The following is a 24,836-nucleotide window of genomic DNA, read 5'->3' as shown; positions in this document are numbered from 1 at the left end:
TTTATGTTAATATCATTTAATATCATGTTTTGCATTTTTTTGAATTTATAATACATAAACATCTATCTTTAGATTTGATCACCGTTAAAATTTTATGTATCAATTATTTTCATTTTTTTCTTTTTATTATACATGTAATTGTCTTGTGATTTGTTAAATTATGTGTCTATAAAATACTATAAGCTACATTTCTTATTACAATTTATATGTATTTTTTAATAAAACTTTGATACAAAAGTTAACATGTATTAATAATAATAATTTCAATAATTTTATATAATATAATACAATTATAAGCAATTGAACAAGAATGGAGTTTTCAGTTATCTTTCTTATATATTTAGAATATTATAATTTTAAATATTTAATAACTACAAGTTATCATAAAATTAATTTAAAATAAGTCAAATAATTTCTTCTTATTGTAATAAGTTTATATAATACATATTTAGTCACTTCAAACTAAACAAAGACTAGATGAAATTGTAACAAATTTCTTACTTATTACGAGTATTTCGTTATTTTATATCATACAATATACTTATTTAAAAAATATTTTTGAATTGGCAAGGTATTCACATGCATTATTACATTTTATAATTTTGTTCGCATAATTAAGTACTATTACATAAATATTAATCTAACAAAATATTTATTTAATGTTAGTACTTATATGATTATTTTCATCTAAACAAAACACTTAAAGTGTTTCATTTCTTTTGAAGCTTTCATTAGCTGAATTTGCATTTAATAAATACTTGTTTTTAATTTTAAAATAAAAATATTATTATCGACCAAGAATAAAATCGCTTTGATCATTTATTAAAAAATGATAAACAAATGCAGCTTTTTTCCGATCAATTGTTGCTTGAACAACTTGAGTACGACTTCTCTGATTTTTATCACCTCTACTTCTTGGTGGATCTCTTAAGAAAATTGATCCAAATATTGTTGCTATGAAATAGATAATTAATAAATTTATAATAAGTTTACTATTTTTTTTATAGTAATAAATAAATAAAAATTTACCAAGAGTTTTAGCATCTAGTTCATTATCTTGAGTATGATTTAATAATTCTTGTAAAAAATAACAAATATAAACAAAAACCGTTCTCCTTATTTCTGGAAGTTGCATTACAATCTATAAAAAAATTTAAATATTAATTCTTAAAATATTAAGAAACAAATATATATTTCATGATAACATGAAAATTTCTTTAAAAATTATAAATTGACATACTTGTTTGCATTGTAAATAATTTGTTGCAGCAGATAAGCACACACTGTGCAGGTTGTATGGAATTAAAGGTTCAGCAGTAGACTCTAGAAGTAAAAGTAATGCTTCTGCAACAGAGTGAACACTACCAGCTTTGTAGTTGTTAAGGAATCAAAATTATAATGTATAAGATATTGATATATATAAGTTGAATATTTTAATTAGGATACGCATTGGATCTTGACTCCAATTGTCTAACCAATCTCTTATAGCTATAATTTCACTGGGAAGTCCGGGTGTTTCAAAAAGTCCCGTCGTTTTTATACCATGTCGATACAACCTATCAACTAAGAGCCATATTTCTTTAGGTATAGCATATGGTTCTTGAGAAAGATTTTTATTATTTTCCTATGATTTGATGAAATAGTAATATTAAGTTAATTCTAGGATTTTAATTTTACTTTTTTTTTTATACATATATACTTATATAATATGCTTACAAGTTCCATTAATCTACCAATAGGAATTTCTCTAATTGGTACTGGAATGTGAACTAAAGCTTCCATTGAAGATCCAAAACAGCTTCTTTCATAGGTACCTAAGAAAATTATATAATCTCGTTTTTTTATTCTTTAAAAGCAATATAATATTGAAATATTGCAAACCTGTAACTGTTATAAATATATCCTTTCCTCCTTCCAGATGTAAAATTAAAATATCATATAATTTATCTTCTCCTGAATTTAATTTACATGCTGATCTTTTATCAACATATATTTCAAATCTAGTATCACATTTTTCTCCTAAACATGATAAATAAATAAATTTATAAAATATTCAATTTGATTAAGAAAAAAAAGAAAAAGTTATACCTGGTTTTATAAAACCTTTAAATGGTTCTATATCCAACCATTCTTTACAATAACTAGAGTCACCTAATTTTTTTATAAATTCAAATTGAACCGGTACCTATAAATAGTATAATTAATAAAAAAAAAGAATATTTCAATACAATAATTAGATTTTATAAAAGTAATAAAATATATATATATATATATATATATATATATATATATATATATATATATATATATCAAATTATTTTTATTTTATTTTAAATTCTATTACATTACAATAGCGTTAAATAGCGAATTATATAAGGATTATCTATATTTTAAAAATTTATTTACCTGGCCAGTATTAGCAATGATAAGTTCTTTGCTACTAGGTTCAAGAAATTTTAATGTATCAAATATAATTTCTGTTGTATCAACCATCACTTGTGGTAAAAATTCGTTTTCTAATTTATCAAGTTTTTTCATAACTTCTTCGTGGATTTTTCGATATTTTGTCATATCTATGATTCTAATCTATAAATTGAAAAATATGATAAATTAAAAAATTTAAATAAAATTTTTTGTTTTATTGTACTAATTTTTTGTACTATTCAAAAATATTTATATTTACCTGAGAATCAAAAATTGCACTAACTGGTTTATGATCTGAAATTTTTAATTCAGAATGACTTCTATAATCTATTGATGTAATTGCTTCGCCTTTCCATAATATACGATCACACCATGCTGGTGCTCTACCTTTTTCACTATGATTAATATTTATATTTAATAAACGATATTTAAATACACAAAAAAAAAATTCAAAATACAGCTATAAAACCTTGAATCCCAATTATCAGTGCCTGGATCATATTTATATGTTGGTTTAAATGTAATTTCTGCTTCTTGAAATCCTTGTAAAACGCGGCCTAGTCGTCGTTGTTGACCTAATTGATCTAAAGCTAAGACAGCAGAATAGTTTTCTTCATCTATATGTTGTTTAGCGACCATGACATCCATTTCAGTTATTCGATAGTTCAGGTCTCCTAACCAATAGATCTGGCTATTTTTATAAAATTTTTATATTTTTAATTACATAATTTCATATTATATACTTTGAAATATAATATTTGAGTAGGATACTTACTCATGATCTTTAAAATTTTTAGGCGGAACATATTTTGTAAAAGATAATCGCGCACATATATCTGCATAATCTTGATTTCGTCTTTCGTATTCTTCACAATGTGCTGCTAAATGAGCATTAACAAAACAAATAGATGTATTATGAATAGAACAACTTACTGCTACACCTCCTTTATTACCCTGATAAGATTAAATTTATTAAAATTTAATATCGAATTTTAAACTTTTCTGTCATTTGTAAAATATTATAAATATAAATATTATAATAAAAATAAATATTACCATTTTACCCATGATGCCAGTACCTACTGTATCAACTGATACATCTTTTATATATGGTACATGATTATGCAAAGCATATATAAGCAACATCATACCCACTAATCTTACAATAGCTACTTGTTCATAAATACCATTTGGATGAAGAGATTTTGCTACAACTTGTCTATAAGCACATAATATAAAAATATAAAAAAATAATATTAAAATATTGTTTAATATTTATACAAAAATATAATTGTTTTACCTCCATTCTTCTTCTCTTGGAGTGTCATTAAAAAGAAATGCTTCTTTAGTTAAATCTAGTTCTTGAAATCCAATTGCATATACATCAGGAGGTGTTTTATCATAACTCAACCATCTATGCAATTTAATACCATTTGGTGGTTGACCATTTACATTCCATGTACCAATAAATATACTATAATAAATTATAAATATATATAATATTGTAAATATATTATGATAAATTCTATAATAAATTATTTAGAAATTTATAATAAAATTATATATTATATAATACTATAAAATAAAATTATATAATATTTTATATAATGTATAAAAAAAATAAAACAAACCGAAATGTTTTACTGTATGTATAATCATCCTCTTTGCATGCCATTTGATATCGTACTGCTGACTCCCTAGCAGCTACTGGTGATTTGCCAGAAGCAATACTACGTCTTGTTACAACTAGAACTGGACTTTCTAAATCTACCAGCTATACAAGATATTTTTAAATTTTCATTATTAATTTTTAAATAAATGTAAAAATTACAATATAAAATCTACTAACAGGATCAGTATTATCTTGTATTTCTTCATTGGTATTGGAATTTAAGTTACGTGTATTTCCTGTTAATTTTTGGACCCATAAAAATTCTGATGCTGAATTCTTAGTTTTTTGATATACTGTAATGATTAAAAACATATGCTTATATACATTATCATATAAATAGTTATTAACATATCTTTACCTTCTATAGCTCTAAATATTTCAGATACTAAGGAGCTAGTTACTACTCCAGGTCTCATTTCAAATATTAAATGTAATTTTCTTGATGTTACATTAAGATAAACATCTAAACCATCTTGTTGTTTGTCATCAGTATCTAATAAATAATATTCATTATTAATATATAAAAATATTTTAACATTAATTTATAATTATACAATTGAATATTAAATAATAATAAATAATAAAATTACATACTTATATTACATTTAAAATCTTGATCAATAGGCAATACTCTTTCTATGGTAAGATCACTATAAACTTGAGGGGGTGTTCTTGAAGTAATTAAAATAACTAATGCATGAGTGGTTCCTTTGTTAAGAAGTGCTATAATCCGTGCAGCTTTAACCCAACCTTGTATCAATGATGCTTCCATTGCCTTCTTATATGATTAAAGATTTATAGATTCATATCTTATATATACTTTTTAAAAATAGAGAAAATAATTAATTTTTGTTTTCAATTAAAAGGATACAATTATTACAGTCTCTCCTGAGACAAATTTTGATTGTACAATCATTGATTGTTCTGATGATGACATGTTTATCAATAAAATGTTATTTTCCAAAATTTTTAATATAAGATTCTGATATGATGTATGTATATGAGGACTAATATAAATATAAATATAAATATAAAATATTAATAATCATTATTGAAATATATTTGTTATTTAATATTTGTAACTGAGAATAGAATATATTCTTATTCTTTATATTAATAATAATAAAGAAATAATTATAATAATACATATAATATAACTTTTAAAACTAGATAAAATAATTATTTTCTGTTAGATAAAATAAATTTTCGTCATAAAATATTTTTTTCTTTTAAACGAAACATTACCTTATCTTATTTGTATTGAATATCGAGAATCACTGCATTTTTTCGATATAAATTATTATTTCTTTTTAAAATATATTCTAATGTTACTATTAAATAACTTATATTATATACTTTAATTTATCACTGAATGAATAAGAATGACAAAGTACAGTAATTGACATTAGACATGATTTTATATCCCTCGTGTGTCAAAGAAATCAGTAGATAGTTTTGTAGCTTTTTTTTTTTAATGTGGATATATATGTATAATATATATGTATATATGTTACTCTATAAAAATGTTACATGAAAATGAAGCATTTTCATGAAACGAGAAAAATAAAAAAAAGTTTCTATTAAATTTGATATAAATCGATTAAATATTTTTATTTGTTTTTTATGAAGTAAAATATTGTTAAAATGTTAATATCTTATAATATAATTAATATAATTAAATTTAAATAAGAATTTTGTTTAAATAAGAAAAAAGATATTATTTTCAATTACATATATATATTCAATACATATTTACATATTTTATATGAATTTATATGATGAATTATATGAATGATCAGTTTTTGTACAAATAAAACATTTTATTGAAGATAGAATGCAATTTTAAGCGCGCAAATGGAATTTCCCTAGTAAATAGAAAGTAATACCTACATTGCAAATTAAAAAATAGCTATGCCAACTTCCTGAAGCATTGTAAGCAGGTCTATGATCGTAGGTAAATCTTCCTTTTCTAGCGCATCCATTGACCATGCCGTTTACTGCAATGGCGGTATAGATATTTCATGAAGAAGAAAGTAGATTTTCTGCAATGTAAGTGAATATTGGTTTTATTTTTTTTTATACATCCATATTAAATATAAAATTGTATGTTTTTCTGTGTATATTTATATCAAATTTGTGCTATTACGATATTACAGGATGATTACGATTTGTGTGGGCAAGGTCTAGTTGTACTTTTATAGACTACAGAATTCAGTTTCTTCCATATTGATCAGTGTAATAGCCAATATAATATAATCTTACTTCTAAAAAAACAAAAAAATCCAGTTATCGATAATAATTGTTCCTTGAGGAGTTTATCAACTTACAACAATAGGACGCCAAAGAATTCGCGGTAATCGTTCCCGACGTCTTAGGTTAGGATGATTTAACTATTGTTTGATGATTTCATGTAATTCAATGTAATTTGCAAAATTTTGGCCTGAAATGATATTTATGTTTTATTATCATATTTGTTATTTTTTATATTAATTTATTTGTTATTAATGTTATATTAAATGAAATTTAAACGATGCATGTTAGATCTTAACAAAATTAGAGGGAAAACAGAACAATAAATAAAGTTTTAAAGTTTTTTTGCTTTTATGGAAAAAATATTTTTTTATGATGCATTTCACTAGAAATTTAATATTTTTAAATATATTAATTTATATTTTTTATATTTATAATTTAAATAAATAATTAAATAATTAAATAATTAATTTAAATAAATTTTATAAATTTAAATATAATTTCTTATCAGATGTAAATCTTTAAAAGATATAAATATGAATAAAATTTTTTATTTTAAGAAAGTATAAGATGTAATGTTTTGATTTTAACAAATGTACATTGATTCTTTCTTTTGTAATAATTATACTTTTAGGTAATATTTGGTATTTCATTATCTGAATGGACAATAAGGTGGATGTCTCAGAAGTAGAAAATATTTCAATGATTGGATCTTCTGAAATTTATTATCTGCCTGAAGTCGCAGAGATATCAGAGGTATTAGATTCTACTGGTCTTAGTCCATTAACCTCTTCTTTAGACCATACTTTAACTCTTCAAGAGGATAAACTGCTTTCATCAGAAGTTAATATGGGTATAGAAGATACATGGTATGATTAATATTATTCATTCAAATAATTATTAATATATATAATAAATTATATAAATTATTAATATAATATTTGTTATATAGGACTGAAGCAAATAGTTCTACATCAGACTATGCTATTCCACTTCCACCACCACCTGGTTTAAATGATTTTACAGATGTTGGTGCAGATCCTATTGGTGATAATGGAACTGGTATAGAATATGGTCCATTTTTACCTCCTGATACTCCAGCTCTAAACAATTTGTTTTCAGAAGGTGGAGATTCTCAAGATGATTCACAAATGGGTATATATAAATATTATCATATTACTTATATAAAATTAATATTTGATTTTTAAAAAAAATTTATTTATTAAGATAATTGATTAATGTTTTATTTATGCATACATTATATAGAAGATGTAGTTTTACGCGCGGGAGTATGTGGTCTTCGCAATCTCGGTAATACTTGCTTTATGGCTGCTGGCTTACAATGTTTAACTGCAACACCTCCCGTACTGCGACATTTTTTGGATTTACAACAAAGGGGAGAAAAACTTCCTCCTCCTGGATCATTGATGGCCCATTTTAGTGCACTTCTTGGTAAAATGTGGTCTGGCAAATATAGCGTTCTTAGGCCTACTGAATTTAAACAAACATTAGGGGCATATCATTCACAATTTAAAGACTATAGACAGGTAACTTTGGAATATTTTTATATATTACTTAATTATTAATGAAGAATTTGAATAATTAATAAAAATAATGATTAACAGCATGATTGTCAGGAATTTCTTGCACTTCTGTTGGATTCTTTACATGAACAAATGAATACTGCAAAATGTACAAAAAATTGTCAAACTCCATCATCTACAACCACTGCCAACACGAATAATTCAATCGAAAATTCAAATGGGAAAATCATGTCTTCAGTCACTGCCACTAGTAATTCCAATTGTAATACAGATTTATTGGAAATGTATGATTGCTTACCATCACCAGAATGTCCAAATAGCCCCAATGTAACAATGGCTGGTTCACCAAGAGGTAAAAATATATTTTATTATAAATATCTACAATTAATAAAAATTATATATATTTAAAAATAATAAAAATTACTTAATTTCAGACTTAGGATCACCTATAGGAGAATTAGATAGTATTGCAAATTCGCCGCGAGGATCACCTTTAAACGATGGTGAGGATGACGAAGAAACACTTGATTCTGATGAAACTGTTGAAGCAAAATCAAATACGTTTATTCATAATGAGGTCGATGGAAAGAAAAATGAAGTCACACCTTCACTAAGGCTAGAAACATTAATTGAATTTTCAAAAAATGTTCCGAAATATCACGGTCTTTATGATATTCATAAAGAAGCAAAAACTAGTAATGCAAATTTCTTAGTAATGCAGCAAGAGTGTAATAATGAGATTCATTATGATTCACAAAAATTTCCGAAAGAAAATATTCGTAGAATGCCTTTAGATAATTCAAATCTAATGGAAAATCATGATTTTGATAACAAGAGTGTTAGTATCAAAAGGATAAAAGAAGTTAATGTTCAAAAAGTCAATTGTGGTGTAGATTATGCATCAAGTGGTTCTGATATAGAGTATGATAATGGTTTAGAGAAATGTAATGTAAAACGTATGAGGCTAGATGATCAAGAAAAGAATCATAAACGTGATGGTCAAGGAAGTATTAGTTCTCAATGCATACGAATTTCACAAAGTTATGGAAATGGTACTGTAGAGACACAAGATGAAATTGAGGCTGATAAACATTGGGCAAAGCATTTAAAATCTAATAGAAGTATTATCGTTGATACTTTTCAAGGACAGTTTAAAAGCAAGGTAAATTTAATTATATTATATAAAAATTTGTGTTATGGAAACTATACGTTGGGGTAACTAGTTTATATATTTGGCTTTTACCGTAAAATGTTTCCTATATTAAAATTCAACAGCCATACCTTCTTGCTTTAAGAAGCATAAAAAGCATGTCTCATTCTGCTGATACAAATGTTTAAACTATGTACCATATATGTAAATACATATAATACACATAGTGTATATATATATATATATATATTTAAAATAATTTATTACATTCTTATTCTCTCTTTCTATTATAGGTTGTTTGTGCAGTATGTAATCATGTTTCTGTTACGTATGAACCTTTCATGTATTTGTCAGTGCCACTACCTCATGCAATGGAGAGACAACTAAATGTTACATATGTTCCTGCAAATGGTGATCAACCTATAAGGTGCGTTGTTTCATTAAACAAACAATCACGCATTGGGAAATTGAAGGAGGAGCTATTAAAAACACTTGGCAAAGAAAATATTGCAGTAACAAATATTGCACTTGCTGAAGTTTTAGAAAATCATATATCGAAGATTTTGGTAAGCATATAAAATTCAATTTGTTATATCTGTGGGAGTTGGCTTTTTAGTTTATTTATTTATTATATAGTATGTACATATATTTCAAGAAATTTTCATTTGATTAATCAACTCATTATGATTTCATAATATTTTGAAAAAATCTACAGATTGATAAATATGATAACCAGTTATTTGAATAAATTTTTAACATCTTAATATATTTTTAAGGACATTTCAAGATATTTATAGTTGCTAGGAATAAAGTTTAATTTTATATCATATCATAAAAAAAACGGTGCGTGGGTCTATATGTTAGTACAAGAACAATCATGGAGGGTGAAGAAGGCGGCTTATCGAGTAGTCTCGATAATCGTTGATACTGCTCTCCAAGAATAAATGTTGTGGAAGAACATTCTCGTAGCGTAAAGTTTGGTTACGAGGCTACATTCCATCACACAGATTCAATTTTTTTGCTCCTATATTCTCCTATATAATCTGGTTTTCGCTATTTATTTTGTTGTAATTGGCCCAATGTGGCCATCATTCCTCGATTATATTATTTTACCCTTGCACCGTAGGTATCGAGAATTATGTATCTTGCTTGCTGTAACTTATCGCACTAGACGGAATTGTCATTGTTGGATTGTACATCAAGGTTTTACATTTAAGGATGACAATACACTCTTGAGACACATCAATGATACGAATCGATCTATATATGCCTTTGAACTTACGGAACCTCCTGATGCATACACTTCAGTACCAGATGGTGGTGGAGATCGTGTAACCGAGGCCGATTCCTGTCAGAAATGTACAGTTACGGGAGAGGAAATACCATGTACAATTTGTCTCGAAGAATTGGATGGAGATTTGAAAAGGCACAGTGGGAACAGTTGCAACTTTGTTATGTGTGATACTTGTATTGAGGTAAGTTTTATTATATAGTTTTTAGTTTTTTTTTTTTATAATATTTTTGAAACTGATATAAAGATATTTTATTTGTATAAATATAATGAAAACCCAATGATGAAAACGGCAGCTTCAATCTAGCGGAAGGGGTATACAAGCAAGGTACAAGTTACCACAATTTTACCTCGGGAAGGTCTGAGATTAAACCAATAAACATTCTAGACGGATGATACCATAAGGGTATGTACGGGAACCAGAAATAGCTTTACGTTGCCAATTAGCCCAGGAAACTTCATTTGAAGTAGAGGTACTTGGAAACGAAAAGATGGAAACCCGTATGGTTCGCTGTTTGAGTACAATCCGCAAGCCAGAAAATTTATCTTCTGGAACTCAATTCAGACTAATCTGAAGTTGCCGTACTGAGGGTATTATATTATATGTTCATGTCTTTTTTTTTTATTCCTTAATTAAATTAAAATTATCAAATAAAAATTAAAGTTCAAATATATATTCAAGTGTTCATATATTATAATGAATATGTTATAAATTATTGTTTTAATTATTATTTACGTTTAACAGAATTACTTCAAAAATCAAACGGAACCGCAAATGTGCCCAATGTGTTCAACTTATATGACTGCGTCGTCTTTTATTAAAATAGATCAAACAGGCAGACCGAGACCTGCAATTAGGATCTTAAATGTACCGCTAGTCTTGCGACATGATACAACAAACGAAACATCAAACAACCGTAAAGGAACAAAACTCTTTGGTTATCCTCATTTAGTAAGATTACCTTCAAGAGTGAATGCTAAAGACTTGTACGATATTGTAAGAAAAAATGTACCACAAGAAGGAAATTATACGCTTCATTTTGTTACAGGACAGGTTAGAATATGATAATTTAATACTTTTCTTTTTGTTAATGTAAAGATAAGTGATTAATTTTTTAATAGATAAATATGATTATTTATATATGGTTACTTTGTACAAAACAATTATAAATATTATTTTTTAATAGATAAAATTGCGTTATGAAATTTCAAAATAAAATATATTAATAAATATATTTTTTTATAGGGTCATCATTGTTCTCGTTGTATGTATACTACACATTGTACAGGGTGCAGTGTATCTGAAACGGGTATGGTAATCTTATGTAATGGTGATACTTTAGCAGTGCGTTATACGGAGCAGGTTCCTAAAATCGCATCCCCAATTGATCATGTTAGCATCAGCAAACAAAGGCCTCATCATCCTTTATCTTTATATGATTGTCTTCAAGCATTTAGTCAAAGGTAGGAATTATTACTAATGATTAAAATTTTTTGTTTTGAAAGTTTTCAAGCAACTTGTAAATAATATTCAGATTTACACATTCTATAGTGAAACATTAGATGAACACAATCCTTGGTTTTGTCCAAAATGCGAACGAAATCGGTGTGCTACAAAAACTCTTACAGTCCACAGATATCCAAAGTTCCTCATAGTGTATTTGAAACGGTATGTCTTTATAGTTTTATATTTAGTAGTTTAGATTTAATAATAAATGTTTAATTTAATCATAAGATTTGTTTTCTAATATATAATTTTATATAAATTGTGTTTTTTATATAACTTGTATTTTTTTTATAGATTCGTATTTTATGAATGTACTAGTATGAAATTAGATGATAAAGTTACATTTCCATTGGTTGGTTTAAGCGTTGGACAACATCTATATGATCTTTATGCTTGCGTTTGTCATTTTGGAGGTATATATATATATTATTTCATTCATATTAACTTGGTATGATATGATATTATGTATGTTATATATTGTTATAGGGGTTTCGGCAGGACATTATACAGCATATGCGAAGAATCCTCGCACTGATACGTGGTACTATTACAATGATGAAATTACAAGCAGACAGAAACCTCAAGAGGAAGATTTTAGCAACGCATATATACTTTTTTACAGTCGGCAAGGGACCAATTTAAAATCGTGCAATATATAACCAGTGCTGGAACGACGAAACTGGCAAATGGTCAGTGAGATACAAAGAGTGAGGAACAAAATAGGATACACGGAATCAAGAGAAGAGTTTACAAGGTGTTGCGTTTATATGTTGATCAAACTACATCATCTTGAATGGAAAACTGCTCACAAATCTCTTGATCTATTTTTCCTAATAATTCGCTCATGGTCTGCCTCTTTGTCTCTTTTTCTTCCTTACATTATCCAATTTCTTGCTGTTAAATTTCTAGCAAACATCTTATATAAAATGATACAGCACATGCATCGAAATTCGTTGAATATTGTGCGTTTTATCAGTGATCATTTATTCAGTTGAAGGGTATTGTGTATTTGCTAGATTCATTAATGGCGTTTATTGTGAAAACAGCAGTTGTAAGGAAGAGTTAATAATTTAAAAAGAACTAAATGTATTTATACAAGATTAGTGCGTAAATATACGTTGAATTTGTACAGTAGGTGATTAAACGTAGACTTTGAGGTTTTGAACAAACGTAATTTATTAGTGAATAAAGGCGAATGTTACGACTAGAACACACTTAAAAGTACGATCCTTAATGATGGAGTGTAACCATTCACTGTATCATTATTTCCTTTTTATTTGAATGGATACAAGACTGCTAAAATGTTCATAATCTGCATGTACAGAGAAAAAAATTTGTATTTGCAGATTATTTATTAAATTAGTTTTGTTGTAATTTTATTACAAGATATTCATTTTATTTGTTATATGCGCTCGTATCCTCACGCGTACAATCGACACACGCATGCGTTATAATACATAATCATCATATCTGTTGTTAGTATGCTATTTGTGGCCCGATGACTGTATTATATACGTCTTTGTCGTATAAGTTATTGTAAAAATTACCATAAAAGAAACTGTTCCAATTTTTTGATGAAAACCTATTAACTAGAAAGTGATTACATTATATTATATTTGTGTTCATTTGGTAATTTTGTGACTGTTCTTGTTTTTTAATTAACTAATTGGATAACATAAAAAAAATCATTATTCATTCTTAATTATAACATTAATTCTTAATATTTAAGAAAATAACTTTTAAATGTCGTTAAAAATAAAAAAATGCCAAATTTTTAAATATTTCGATATATCGAGTTCAAAAATAACAAGGTTTAATAATAAATATTGGATAAGAAATAACTTTGTTCTAATCGCTATTTGGAAGAATTCTATCTATATCTTTATAGCCATTGAAAATTTATTCGAAAGAGAAATATACGAGTACAAAGATTGAGATATGCAAAATCGAGAGAAACTAAGGCCACCGATAGGGTAACGATTAGGTACGTTAAATATATATGTAAAAGACGATCTTTGGTATGTACATTAAAAATCTTATCGATAAATATTTCGCGATAAATATTTGCATTATAACGATCAAAAACGTTTATTCGCACGATGGTGTCAAAAATACGCCATTAATTATTGAAGAGCGATACTCGGAAACTTTTTAGATATTTTAACGATAACCATGGATAATGGTATATTAGTGTTAGAATATATTTCTCAAAATTTGTTTCAACCATTCCTTTTTCTAACCTAACAAAACTACAATTATTCTATCTTTTTGTTCAAATAGTGATATACATGATATTGATTTAATATCACTGTTTTTTCTGTGCTTGAATATTTTTCTTTATCTATACGCGTCACATGTCGTTGTCAAAATTTCGATTGCTTAATGTAAAGACACTGTAAACCATACCACCGCTCCAGGATGTTGCAGACCTCCAATTTCACAATTTATTGTTCGAGTTTCGCCATTTAAAACGAAGAGTGCATCATTCGAAGGGCTAACCATATATTTGCCAAATATGCCACTTTGTACAATTGGTCTATTCGGGTTTCCCCACTTTGTTAAATTAGGCGATGTTGCTTTACCAACACCTGTTATCATTTCTACTTTGCCTATAATAAAAAATAAATTTTTAACTTTTTTAATACAAAAAGCATTGTATTAAGAAATTTTCATACCAGTTGATAGATCGAGGAAAAGAATGTTTTCCTTGTCAATAGATGACGCGTAAATATCATAACCATGTGTCGTTTGTGATGGATAGAGTGCGATATCGCTGATATTCAATGTCGTTTTTACATCAAATGCGAATTTTAAACCATCGGCTGAAAAAAGTATAATTATGAATGAAATTCTTAAGAAATTGATAAGAAAAAAAAATAAATTCTAATTACATGATATTTCTTGTACGACTAGAGTTACGCCTGTTTCTTGCTTATCTAATGTGACAAGATGTCGAGAATCAGGTGAAATTGTTGGTTTTCCTAAAATTTTTGGCTTATATGCAAGAACGGTATCAGTTAAATAATCCAATAATAATTGACCCGTTGGTCGATTAGTAACTGGTTCTTGGCATTCAATTACTACAAACCCATCTGAAATAAAAAATAGAATATAATATAAGAAATATTTATAGATTTATAATATATATTTGTTAAGTTCATAAAATATTGAATTATTTACATAGAACCGAAAATTGGACATTAACTGGAACACAATTATAAGAACTTAAATCAGCGCTACGTGTATATTTCATATTCTTTAAATCCAATTTGTACATGTTACGTTGATTTGCGTGACTCACATAACCGTACTTGAAGATGTTTTCAATATCCTAAATGAATTAAAAAATGTACAGTAATATTTCATTTATGTATCTTCAAAATAAATAATAATTTTCAATAATTATATTTACCTGTGGTTCAGGGATATAAATATTTTGGATTATATCGAATTGCGCATCAATGGGTTCTGGTCGGATAGCGCGATGCTTTTTCTTTTGAGCAGCATCTTCGATTACTTGAACAGTTTTCACATCGATATCTTTCTGATTTCGCCAATTCAATATCCATACTTGATCAAGAGAAGGGACGTACCAAAGTTGAACAGGATTTTTATCCGTTGGTATTACCTAACAAGAAAAAAGACAAGATTTATTTTCATAATATATTATGATTAATCAATTAACATAATATTAACAAATAAGTTTACTCACATCGACTATAACCATTTGTATTTCACTAATGACGAGTACGCGATCTTTATCCGGTTGGCTGACATATACATATCGATTTGCGACGTTGATTGCACGTCCCCATGAGCAAGGTATACCTTTAACTCCACACACATGCTCCTAAATTATGAAATTGAAGGATATATATAAAAATATAAAATCGTTGTCTAGAGCAGTTAGAGTATAATAATTAAATATTTAAAAAAATTATTTATATTAACGCAATAATAAAATAATGTTTGATTTGAAAACCTTGAACAATAACGATCTGGATTATGAAGGCCTAAAATCAAAAATAATACGATAAATAATTATGTAATAACACATTTGATTTTACCTGTGTACCTGGTATAACATCCGTGGATCGAATTTCATGTCGCGGCCGACAAGCAGATGGTTCGTACACCAAAATCCCCCATTGGTGAAATGAGAAAAATCTTCGTTCCTCACTCTCGGTCGCTGGATAAAAGTATAATTATCATTTATTATGAATTTATCTAGATAAATAATAAATAATATATATATTATATTTATTCACATTTGCAAATATAATTATACACATCAATTACGATAAAGAATTTTTCTTAATTTGTTTTCTATTAATTGTATGAAATAGAAAAAGAATACATCTATATCATATGCACGTAAGTAACTTACTTGGAGTAGGTTGTTCTTGAACCACTAAACTACTGATGTCTCTGGTAATACCACCAATGCTACTAGCTTGACACATGTAAGCCCCAGTATCGGCATAATCAACGTTCTTAATGATAAGTTTAGTACCGTTTCCAATAAGATCGTATTTGTCCGGTTGATCATGGTTCAGCGCTTCGTCGTTTTTTAACCATTGAACTCGCGGAAGGGGTTCACCAGCCACGTGACATCTTATATTTGCCTCCTCTTTCAAACGTTTCGCTTGAAATCGCGGTGTCACTTTCACTTCGGGAATAGCTAAGAGTCGAAAACTTTTTAAAAATGATTGTTCTTTGCAAAAGAGAAAAATATCGATAAATCATGTGATGTGTTTCCTAAAACTTACTATGAATAGTCAACACGTGTGTTTGAACGACATCCTGATTTCTAACTGCGTGACAAGTATAATTTCCAGCATGTATCAGTTGTACTTTTGTCAAATAGAGACTGCCATCGTTGAATACACGGATCTATCAAATGAAAAAAGTTATTGTTGATTGATTATTGATTATATGTGAAAACAGATTTGTTTAAGATATATTTAGCGATTTTTGAAGAAATTGTTTATCATACCTCAGGCTCGTTCAGTGTTTCTAAATCAGCTCCATTTCGTTGCCATACTAAAGGTGGTGGTGGTGTACCCGTAACATCGCATTTGATCTCCACGTTATCACCCACTCTTGCAGAAATATGATTCACTTCGAGAGACTTGTCTAGAGACACCACCGAGACACCTATGAACGATTGCGCTAGTTTAAAAAATATTTTAATATACGATAATACTCTTCATTTTGTGTACATAATTTATATAAATATATATATAAAATTCATATTTAAATTTTAATAATTTAAATTTTTGTTAAAAATTGAGGGGCCCGAATGAAAATAAGCACATGCCAAATTATTATAAATTGTAAACATAATTTTATAAAAGGAAATTGAAAAAAGTTATATTATGTTCATAACATAACAAGGTATGGAATTATATTTGTTTTAAATTGCATGATTTTACTTAATGAAATATATATGATGTTGTATTATAAAAAGTTGCCGAATTAATGAAAAAAATAATGATACAAAAAAATTGAAATTTACATACACATGGCATAAAGTTATTTTTCATTGGATCCCTTAGTTATTACTTATAAAGAGCGTCACTGAATAAAAAAAAAAATATTTGCAAAGTTTTTTATTTTCATTTTTACTATGATAATTAAAGAATTGAATAATTCAAGAGACAAGAAATTACTTACTGTAGAGTTTGCTGAACGCCATGTAAAATTCATTCACGTTCAATTTTCCATCGCCATCCGTATCATCATAACTAATCATATGTCCGAGATTGCAGCCTCTGCACAACTCTTCTAAATCTTCGTTCTCCGCGAACTATATATATATAAAATAAAAAATATCTACAATCATGGAATAAATTAATCACGGAGAGGTTAAAGTAAAGAAAAATTACCTGTTCCAACTCTTCGCGTTCTAAATTGCCATTATTGTTTCGATCGTAATGAGAAAACATTATACTGACGAGATACTCTTTGCTATGATTGTCTTGCGACATTAATCTCGCGTGATTGTAAAGCAATAAATTATCCTGTAATGGAGGAATAAGTATCAATGATGATGAAGATATGATAAAGAGAAAAGTTTAACTATTATTTTACCTTCATAATTTCGTATTCTTGATTCGAACATTCCTTCGAGTCGGAGTCGTTCTTGTCTGGTATCAAGTTATCTTTCAAACCACCCTTCTTTCGGCTCCTAGATTTTGGATAAGATACAATCTTGTTCGTTTTGAGGGATGTTCTGTTCATGTGTAAGGTTCTTCGAATGTGAGCATTCTCGATATCTGCAATTAATTTGGAAAAATGGTTATTTTAATTTAATTATTAATTATTAATCATTCATCAATTTTTACACAATTTAAACGTGACTTCAATAGAATCGTGTCGATAATAATAATTATTCTTGCTAATTCATAACAGATTTTCATTTAAAATTTTTATAATTTTCTTTTTTGTAAAATAATAATCAAAATGCGTGAATGGCGTTTCATTTTTCTATAACTTTTTATTATTCTATTTTTTCAAAATAATAATAACTTCGAATTCAATTGTCATTTAAAGAACTCTTTTAAAATGCAGAATCATCAAATCATCATGATTCTCTGTAATTCTACACCGAATGATATATAATCTAATCAACTTATATCTAATTCGTTAATCTTCTAATATTATAATTAATAAATTTTAATAGATAATTGATTGAAAAAAATTTGATCAAAAAAAAAAAACAGATTTGTGAAATATCGGTCATATCACACGCAACAATCTAATAATAACGACAATAATTGACACTAATTTTTACCGTGATGTAGGCATCGCATGAGTCTGCTTTTGGTCAACGACGAACTGGAATGGCAGGCGGCTCTGTGAAGCTCGCAATGATTTGCATAGATCTTGCCATTGCTCGCGCAAACAGGTCGATGCCTCCGTGGGCACTTTCGCATGCATACGCACACCGCGATTGTGTTGTTCGGTGAAAGTTCGCATTCTTTGCCGATCCCGCAATATTTTGAAGCGCAGGGATCGATCGAATGGGAGCCTGAAAAGAGAAATAAGAGAGGAGAGACGTCACGATTTCGCCGTTGGCTTCGAACAACATCGAAAGCTGTCCTCGAGCGATTGATTCCGCAAATACACGTGCGATTTGTTTTTCCGATCGTTGCGCGTTCGTACACGAGAGTCGGTTGAATTGAATTGAATTCGTCCACGTATTGAATAAGTGAAATTATTTAAATCTCGAGACACAGATATCTTTTCATTCCATCTCCTTCGTGAATTCGTGATCTCCTTGTCCCTGCTAGGAGTTCGTTTATTCATCAAAGAGACTCTCGAATATTTTATTAAGAAGAAGGACGTTCGTTTAAATTTCGAGTCCCTTTTATTACCAGGTTTGATGGAACGCGTAATGAACAAAGAATATTGTATTTCTGTTTTTCTTGTTTCTTTTTTTTTTTTTTCGTTTCGAATCTTACATAATATGTATATACACATATATACGAAATTATGCGAATGCTCGTTATGTATAAATGTTGAACGATAAAAATATATCAATGAAAATTAAATTTATTCGTTAATTATTAGAAATTATTAGAAATTCAATCAATTAAGATGTAAGCTTTCTATCATAAAAGCCTAGATATTATTCTTATGGATAATTAAAAAATCTGAAATGGATAGAGCAACTATCCATTCTAGAACTCTATGAAAGTCACATAACAAATTCATTATTGGAATATCACAGATGTTTAAATATATTTTTGTGATCCCTTTGCGATATATTTTCACAATGAATTTTATAAATGTTATCCAACTAGATTGAGATTTTTATCTTGACATTTCAAATTACATTACTTTCGAAGCTCAAGTTTAATAAATATATCTTTATTATTTAATACATCTAATATTTTTGTATATATAGCGATTCAAAATATTTCTCTTTTATTTTTTAATAAAATCAAAATTTCAATGTATTTTCATTTTTTATAATATTACAATGACGCGAAATAAAATTTTGAATTACAAAATGTTCAAAATTTAATGCTATGTCATTTTATTGTGAAAAAAAAAATTTCCAGGCAAAATTGGATTGCATTCAAAACATGAAAAGATGTCGAAATTTTAGGAGTTGATTTCACTTCTTCAAAGAGAAGAACTTTTTTGATAACAAAAAAAAAAATTGCTCTATGTGTAACCTATTACTCCTTTTATACATGCAAATTCTAATTATAATCAGAATTTTTAAATAAATTCTCCTCCGTAAAATATTATTCAAATATTTTTATAAATCACTGTGTGCGTATTATTATATTGTTGAATTCTTGGTTACCGACGACAGATAAATTTGTTTTTCTCGATTTTCATCGTGTCATGTCCAATGTTACAGAATAAACATACGCGTATTTGTTGCAATCAATACGAGGGTCAGCCGTGATTGACGCTAATTAATACGCAAATTCGTAAAAATCACGGCAAAGCTTGGAACGATCATAACAACAGTATCTTCTTGCATGTGCAAATTCAATTCCTTTCTGATATTTAATATCACCGACTATTACAACGATTTTCATTGGACGGTGTTCAAAGTGATCATAGCAAAAGAATCACGTATTTTCGTATATGCATATCATTTATTCATTTGCAAAGAGAAGTTGTATGCGAGTGGATTTCGTAATTAAATTACTTCTTAACCAAACAAAATTGTGATGTGCGTGATGTACTATATAATCGTAATAACAATAATAATCATGCTACTTCTCTTTCTGACTTTTGCAATATATTTTAATCTTTAATTCGAAAAAAAAAAGAAGAGAACAAAGAATAATCATGATCGAGGCTAATTAATACGCAAAAATTTGTAAAATTCGCGACAAAGTGTTCTGAGCAAATCGCATCGGCAATAAAAACATCGCGCGCCTTCGCGTTGCGCTGCAAATAAATTTTTTGAGATCCAATATAATTCGTGATATCGTTGATAATTGCGACGTTTTCTTTTCGTCGACTATATTTCAATTTCTATGGACACGTCCAATGTAATCATGGCCAAAGATCGACGTACGTATTTCCATGTTATGCATTTATTTATCTGCGAAGTTGCACCCGAATCGAATTATTTTTTTAAATAAGAAACACGAAGTTTGACGGGCGATGTGCGCGATATTCTACGTGATCGCGATAATATTAATGCTTGCCCTAATTCTCTACGCGATTCTTGCCTCGTATCATTTAGTCTGAAGGAGAGGAACAAAAAAGGAAGAAGTATCTCCCTTTCCCCCTCGCATTACAAGCAATAAACGATTTAATAAAACGAGAAGAATAGAAAGTGGGAACAAGACGAAGATTTTACTAGCAATCCAGATCGTTGGTGCGCTGATTATCACCGGCGTGGTGTGTTTCATCTTTAAAATATATTACTTGACAATCTTCATTGTCAGCAATGGACGAGTATTAACGGTGTAAGCGAGAGTACGTTCCTCTTTTGCTTCATTTTCACATTTTAAACGAGCACGAAGTAAACAGTAAATCGCGAAAATCTGAATAGCAGTTATTATACGTCGCAAATTATACATTCGTAATCGCGATCGTGTAATCACTTAATTAAGAAATGTTCAGCCGGGGAAGTTGTGTTTGCGGCATCGAAAGAATAAGGCGAAATTCGCTTTTGAAAATTCGTGGCTACGAATAAAGCGTTCACGGTACATATCGCTAGAATGGCGAGAATTTTTTTTTTTTTTTATTATTCTTGTCAGGTATCAAATGCACACCGCGTATAAACGCGTTCATTAATTTCTTCCGGCATGCCAACCAGTTTGTTAGTCTTTCAATTTTCATTTCTCTCGCGTCGAAGAAGAAAGAGGCGGCGCCGCGTTAATTTCGCGAAGGCTCGACTTTCCAGACGCATCTTCACTTCTTCCCATCCGCGCGAAAATATTTTTTTAACCGATCCCCCTTTCCTTTTCTCTCCCTCCCGCGGAGGCGAAAATGAAATAAATTTTCCTCGTTCCAGAAACAACGAACAATTTTTTCTTTTCTTTTTTTAATCGAGTCTCGGATTAACCGCCACCACTTACTTTCAGCGAGATACGATTCTTCGGGAATCGAGGATCGATCGATCGACGGTGGTATCGTCATCGAGAGGCTGTCACTGTTGGATGATGACGCATCGTAACTCTCTGCCACAGTGAAGTCTCGGTGTCGCCTTGAGTGCTGAAAGGAATGAAAAATGCATACGTAAGAACCGCAGAGGAAACTGGGTTAAAGCCGCGAGAGGGTCAAGAAAAGAAGAGTCTCGTGCGGTGTTCGCAGTGGTGGAATCGATGATGGGGAGAAATCGACCGTGGAGATTAGGCACGATCGGGGTTGAAGGAAAGAGGGCCGCCGGCATCGTTAACCGAAAATTAGAGCGGGCCACTTGCCCATCGTCGCGGATACGGGGGAGGGGGCCGTGTATATCGTGACACGGCCCCATTCTTCTCCAAGAACTCGCGGAATTTCGCTCACGTTTGACCAGAGCCGCCGACCGATGGTGCCTCTTTTCCATTTTTATTAAAAACGTCGAACGCCGGCGCGGAGAGAAGGAACGAAGCGTTATTAGCAAACTTTGTTACCCAAGTAATTTCTTTTGTGCCCGACCCGTTGTTGATACGAAACATCATCCACTATGAAAATTAATCTTCTTAAAAAAGCCGGCGGGAAGATGCTTCGAAGAAGGAGATTGCTTCTCCCTCGCATCAAACGATACCTCTCTCCTTTTTTCCATCTGCCTTTTATCTTTAATTTTATCCTTTGTTCGACGAACCATTCGAAATAAAATAAACGTATAAACAAATTGTCCCAAGACGATCCCTTTCTTCTTCTCTATCCATGTACAACGAATCACTGGCTACTTGTTAATTCGTCAAACGTAAAATTATCAACTGTGAGTTATTAACGGATTAATTCGTAAACTTTTATAAATATTGCTATTATAAATGGGCAAATATTTGTTTAATATCTTTTTTTTTTTTTTTAGGTAAAAATTTTTCCATCTAATAAGGTAAATCGTACACGATCGTGCAACATTTGAAAAGACGAGGATTTGTTGATAAATTTTATTTGGATTATCAATTATTATATCTTTTTTATATATAAAAATTCGTGTAATAAATATTATATATCTTTTCTAATAAATGTTACATACCTGTTTTATCGTTATCGTTGCTTCATATCACGTATCAAAGATTTATATTTTTTTTAAATTGACGAAATTCACTCTAAAAAACTTCACTCTAATACATTTCTTATATATTATCTTGATATAACAATGATGTTACTCCATTTTAGTTTTTTATAATTTTTGCTCTAATGTCATTAAAGTAAAGTTACATTATAAATTTAAATTTGGACTGTCCATCACTCTAATATTATATTTTGACGTAATAATACATGATATATTCTACCTTTTCATTTCCCAATAAACGTTAAATGTTATTATTATTGCTTCATGTTTCGATGAAACTATAAAAATATAATATTTCGACGCGATATAACTATGTAATTAATGTCAATATCGCGTTACAATCACGATATTCATTCGTCCATATCCCGAGACGTGATGAATGGAAATCACTTCTCATCCAGAATTTCCAAAATTGTTTAAAGGAGCCTCTTTTCAATTCTCTTGAATTCTTGTCGAAGGAACGAAAGATGATAGAGTATCGATATCAGGAGATAAACACGTTTGAAGGATCATTTAGCTTTCTCGTTCTTTTTCGGTCTTTTTCATTTGGAATGTGATGGGATACGATTTCTTTGTGAAGAAGAAGAAGAAGAAAAAAACAAGAATTGGATTTCAAGCGATCTCGGTTTGGACACTACTTGGCTCTGGTGGTTAATATACGAAGTTGAAATATCAGAGTGACATTGGAAAATATGAGTAGTTTTAGAGACCATTCATCCTCCGCGGCCGCGTTATTTCACAGAGAAATTTATGAGGACGCAGCGGCGTTCCGTATCTCCATTAGCGTCGCCTAAAATTGTTCATTCACGGAACGGGTGTTTTCAATTACTCCCTGAAATTACCGGCCGCGAGGGAGAACAACTCTTTGAGAGGGAACTTTAAGAATTAATTTAGATAGCATGGAAACTCGTCTTTAAGAATCATTAAACTTGAAGCAGTTCCCCTCGTTCACGCGGATTCCTTTGGAATTGTCCGTGGTTTCGTTTTGCGATCGATCCTAGATACTTTTTGAATATATTCTTCTACCGGTATTTAGATATTTGTTCCAATAGTGGGTGAAAAGATGGAAGGAATTTTATAACGAAAAGTATTGTATCATTCCTTAAGAAATTTGGATAGTATAGGAAATAAATAAAGTCCAATTGCAAAAAATCTTGTTGCAAGTTTTTGAAACGACGAGTTATCAGTCTATTTTTTTTGTCAAAATCTTTGATCCCAATATGAGATAGCGTAAGTTTAGAAAAAAAATAATAAAGTTAATAAATACAATACAAATTTTAAATATAATAACACAATCACTTTTTTAACAATCACATACGCAAATTACGCTCTGTATAATTATTGGATGAATTCATAATAAGCATCCAGTTCTTCAAATTCATTGTTGGCAAATTACAGCATAAACGAGGATAAATTCCATTGAAATATTCACATTCAAAAACTTCCTGTTGCAGCGGGAATAAAAATCGTCCATTAAACAAAAGAACATTAATGAGCGAGAGCGGCTATTGTGAAAAATCATTGCATTTTTTTATTTTGTTTAAGTTTTAATCATGGTAAAAAATTTTATTACTATATATATATCCATTTATATCTTTTTATTCATTAATTTCGAGACATTTTTGATGCGATAATACAATTCAAAACTCAGCAGGCACTTGTCAATACGTTTTAAGAAATGAACATTATGATATGATATTGATAATTAAGTATTCCTTTGTAAAGAAATATTAGATTTTAATAAATCTAACTCATTAAGCGTCAAGTAGCAATAATAAATACGCGCAAT

At 28.9% G+C, this 24,836-nt stretch overlaps 3 protein-coding genes and 1 long non-coding RNA gene across 17 annotated transcripts in view; 2 read left to right on the top strand and 2 right to left on the bottom strand.

Moving 5' to 3' along the window:
• Positions 1-188: 188 nt before the first annotated feature.
• LOC107995520 (type II inositol 1,4,5-trisphosphate 5-phosphatase) lies at positions 189-5,559 on the bottom strand. Of its 5 annotated transcripts, none has more exons than XM_017053086.3 (19): positions 5,342-5,559; positions 4,968-5,103; positions 4,691-4,874; positions 4,455-4,589; positions 4,274-4,389; positions 4,056-4,198; positions 3,725-3,898; positions 3,481-3,643; positions 3,200-3,378; positions 2,894-3,115; positions 2,684-2,819; positions 2,407-2,586; positions 2,089-2,185; positions 1,882-2,019; positions 1,717-1,814; positions 1,447-1,624; positions 1,241-1,368; positions 1,030-1,141; positions 189-954 (listed from the first exon to the last, which is right to left on the bottom strand). In XM_017053086.3, the coding sequence occupies exons 2-19, from the start codon at positions 5,031-5,033 to the stop codon at positions 788-790; spliced, it is 2,616 nt and encodes an 871-aa protein (XP_016908575.1). In that variant the 5' UTR covers positions 5,034-5,103; positions 5,342-5,559; the 3' UTR covers positions 189-787. The 5 variants fall into 5 exon arrangements, with proteins under 5 accessions (XP_016908575.1, XP_016908578.1, XP_016908579.1 ...); XM_017053089.3 differs by having other exon boundaries at positions 4,968-5,020; XM_017053090.3 differs by having other exon boundaries at positions 4,691-4,871; positions 4,968-5,020.
• Positions 5,560-5,996: 437 nt separating this feature from the next.
• LOC107995517 (uncharacterized) lies at positions 5,997-13,052 on the top strand. 5 transcript variants are annotated; one of them, XM_028665605.2, is made up of 15 exons: positions 5,997-6,145; positions 6,253-6,471; positions 6,981-7,215; positions 7,299-7,408; positions 7,469-7,501; positions 7,613-7,893; positions 7,972-8,242; positions 8,325-9,052; positions 9,334-9,606; positions 10,258-10,515; positions 11,077-11,385; positions 11,578-11,795; positions 11,884-12,000; positions 12,133-12,251; positions 12,325-13,052. In XM_028665605.2, the coding sequence occupies exons 3-15, from the start codon at positions 7,007-7,009 to the stop codon at positions 12,495-12,497; spliced, it is 3,099 nt and encodes a 1,032-aa protein (XP_028521406.1). In that variant the 5' UTR covers positions 5,997-6,145; positions 6,253-6,471; positions 6,981-7,006; the 3' UTR covers positions 12,498-13,052. The 5 variants fall into 5 exon arrangements, 4 of the variants coding, with proteins under 4 accessions (XP_028521406.1, XP_028521404.1, XP_061939154.1 ...); XM_028665603.2 differs by having other exon boundaries at positions 7,299-7,501; XM_062083170.1 differs by lacking the exon at positions 6,253-6,471 and having other exon boundaries at positions 6,017-6,145.
• Positions 12,997-24,836, bottom strand: part of LOC107995521 (follistatin-related protein 5) — a 60,021-nt gene continuing 48,181 nt past the window's right edge. For 3 of the 5 annotated variants that reach the window (XM_062083172.1, XM_062083171.1, XM_017053091.3), the window contains 15 exons: positions 21,900-22,035; positions 18,635-18,871; positions 17,932-18,116; positions 17,727-17,861; positions 17,515-17,647; positions 16,835-17,010; positions 16,608-16,731; positions 16,226-16,519; positions 15,906-16,027; positions 15,551-15,688; positions 15,251-15,466; positions 15,019-15,169; positions 14,730-14,930; positions 14,514-14,660; positions 12,997-14,447 (listed from right to left, as the gene is read on the bottom strand). In XM_062083172.1, coding sequence (XP_061939156.1) covers positions 14,218-14,447; positions 14,514-14,660; positions 14,730-14,930; positions 15,019-15,169; positions 15,251-15,466; positions 15,551-15,688; positions 15,906-16,027; positions 16,226-16,519; positions 16,608-16,731; positions 16,835-17,010; positions 17,515-17,647; positions 17,727-17,861; positions 17,932-18,116; positions 18,635-18,871; positions 21,900-22,035 — 2,625 coding nt within the window. In that variant the 3' untranslated portion in view covers positions 12,997-14,217. The remainder of the gene's footprint in view (positions 14,448-14,513; positions 14,661-14,729; positions 14,931-15,018; positions 15,170-15,250; positions 15,467-15,550; positions 15,689-15,905; positions 16,028-16,225; positions 16,520-16,607; positions 16,732-16,834; positions 17,011-17,514; positions 17,648-17,726; positions 17,862-17,931; positions 18,117-18,634; positions 18,872-21,899; positions 22,036-24,836) is intronic. The other 2 variants (XM_062083173.1, XM_017053092.3) reach the window with 1 other exon arrangement.
• On the top strand, positions 20,321-23,016 carry LOC114577228 (uncharacterized). 2 transcript variants are annotated; one of them, XR_009832228.1, is made up of 3 exons: positions 20,321-20,883; positions 21,906-22,747; positions 22,841-23,016. It is a non-coding gene; the product is annotated as an uncharacterized LOC114577228 (long non-coding RNA). The 2 variants fall into 2 exon arrangements; XR_009832227.1 differs by having other exon boundaries at positions 21,906-23,016.

Source organism: Apis cerana, linkage group LG12, assembly GCF_029169275.1.
Source record: "Apis cerana isolate GH-2021 linkage group LG12, AcerK_1.0, whole genome shotgun sequence".
Taxonomy (NCBI): Eukaryota; Metazoa; Arthropoda; class Insecta; order Hymenoptera; family Apidae; genus Apis; species Apis cerana.
Note: the sequence above shows the minus strand (reverse complement) of the source record. Positions and strands in the feature narration are given on the sequence as shown.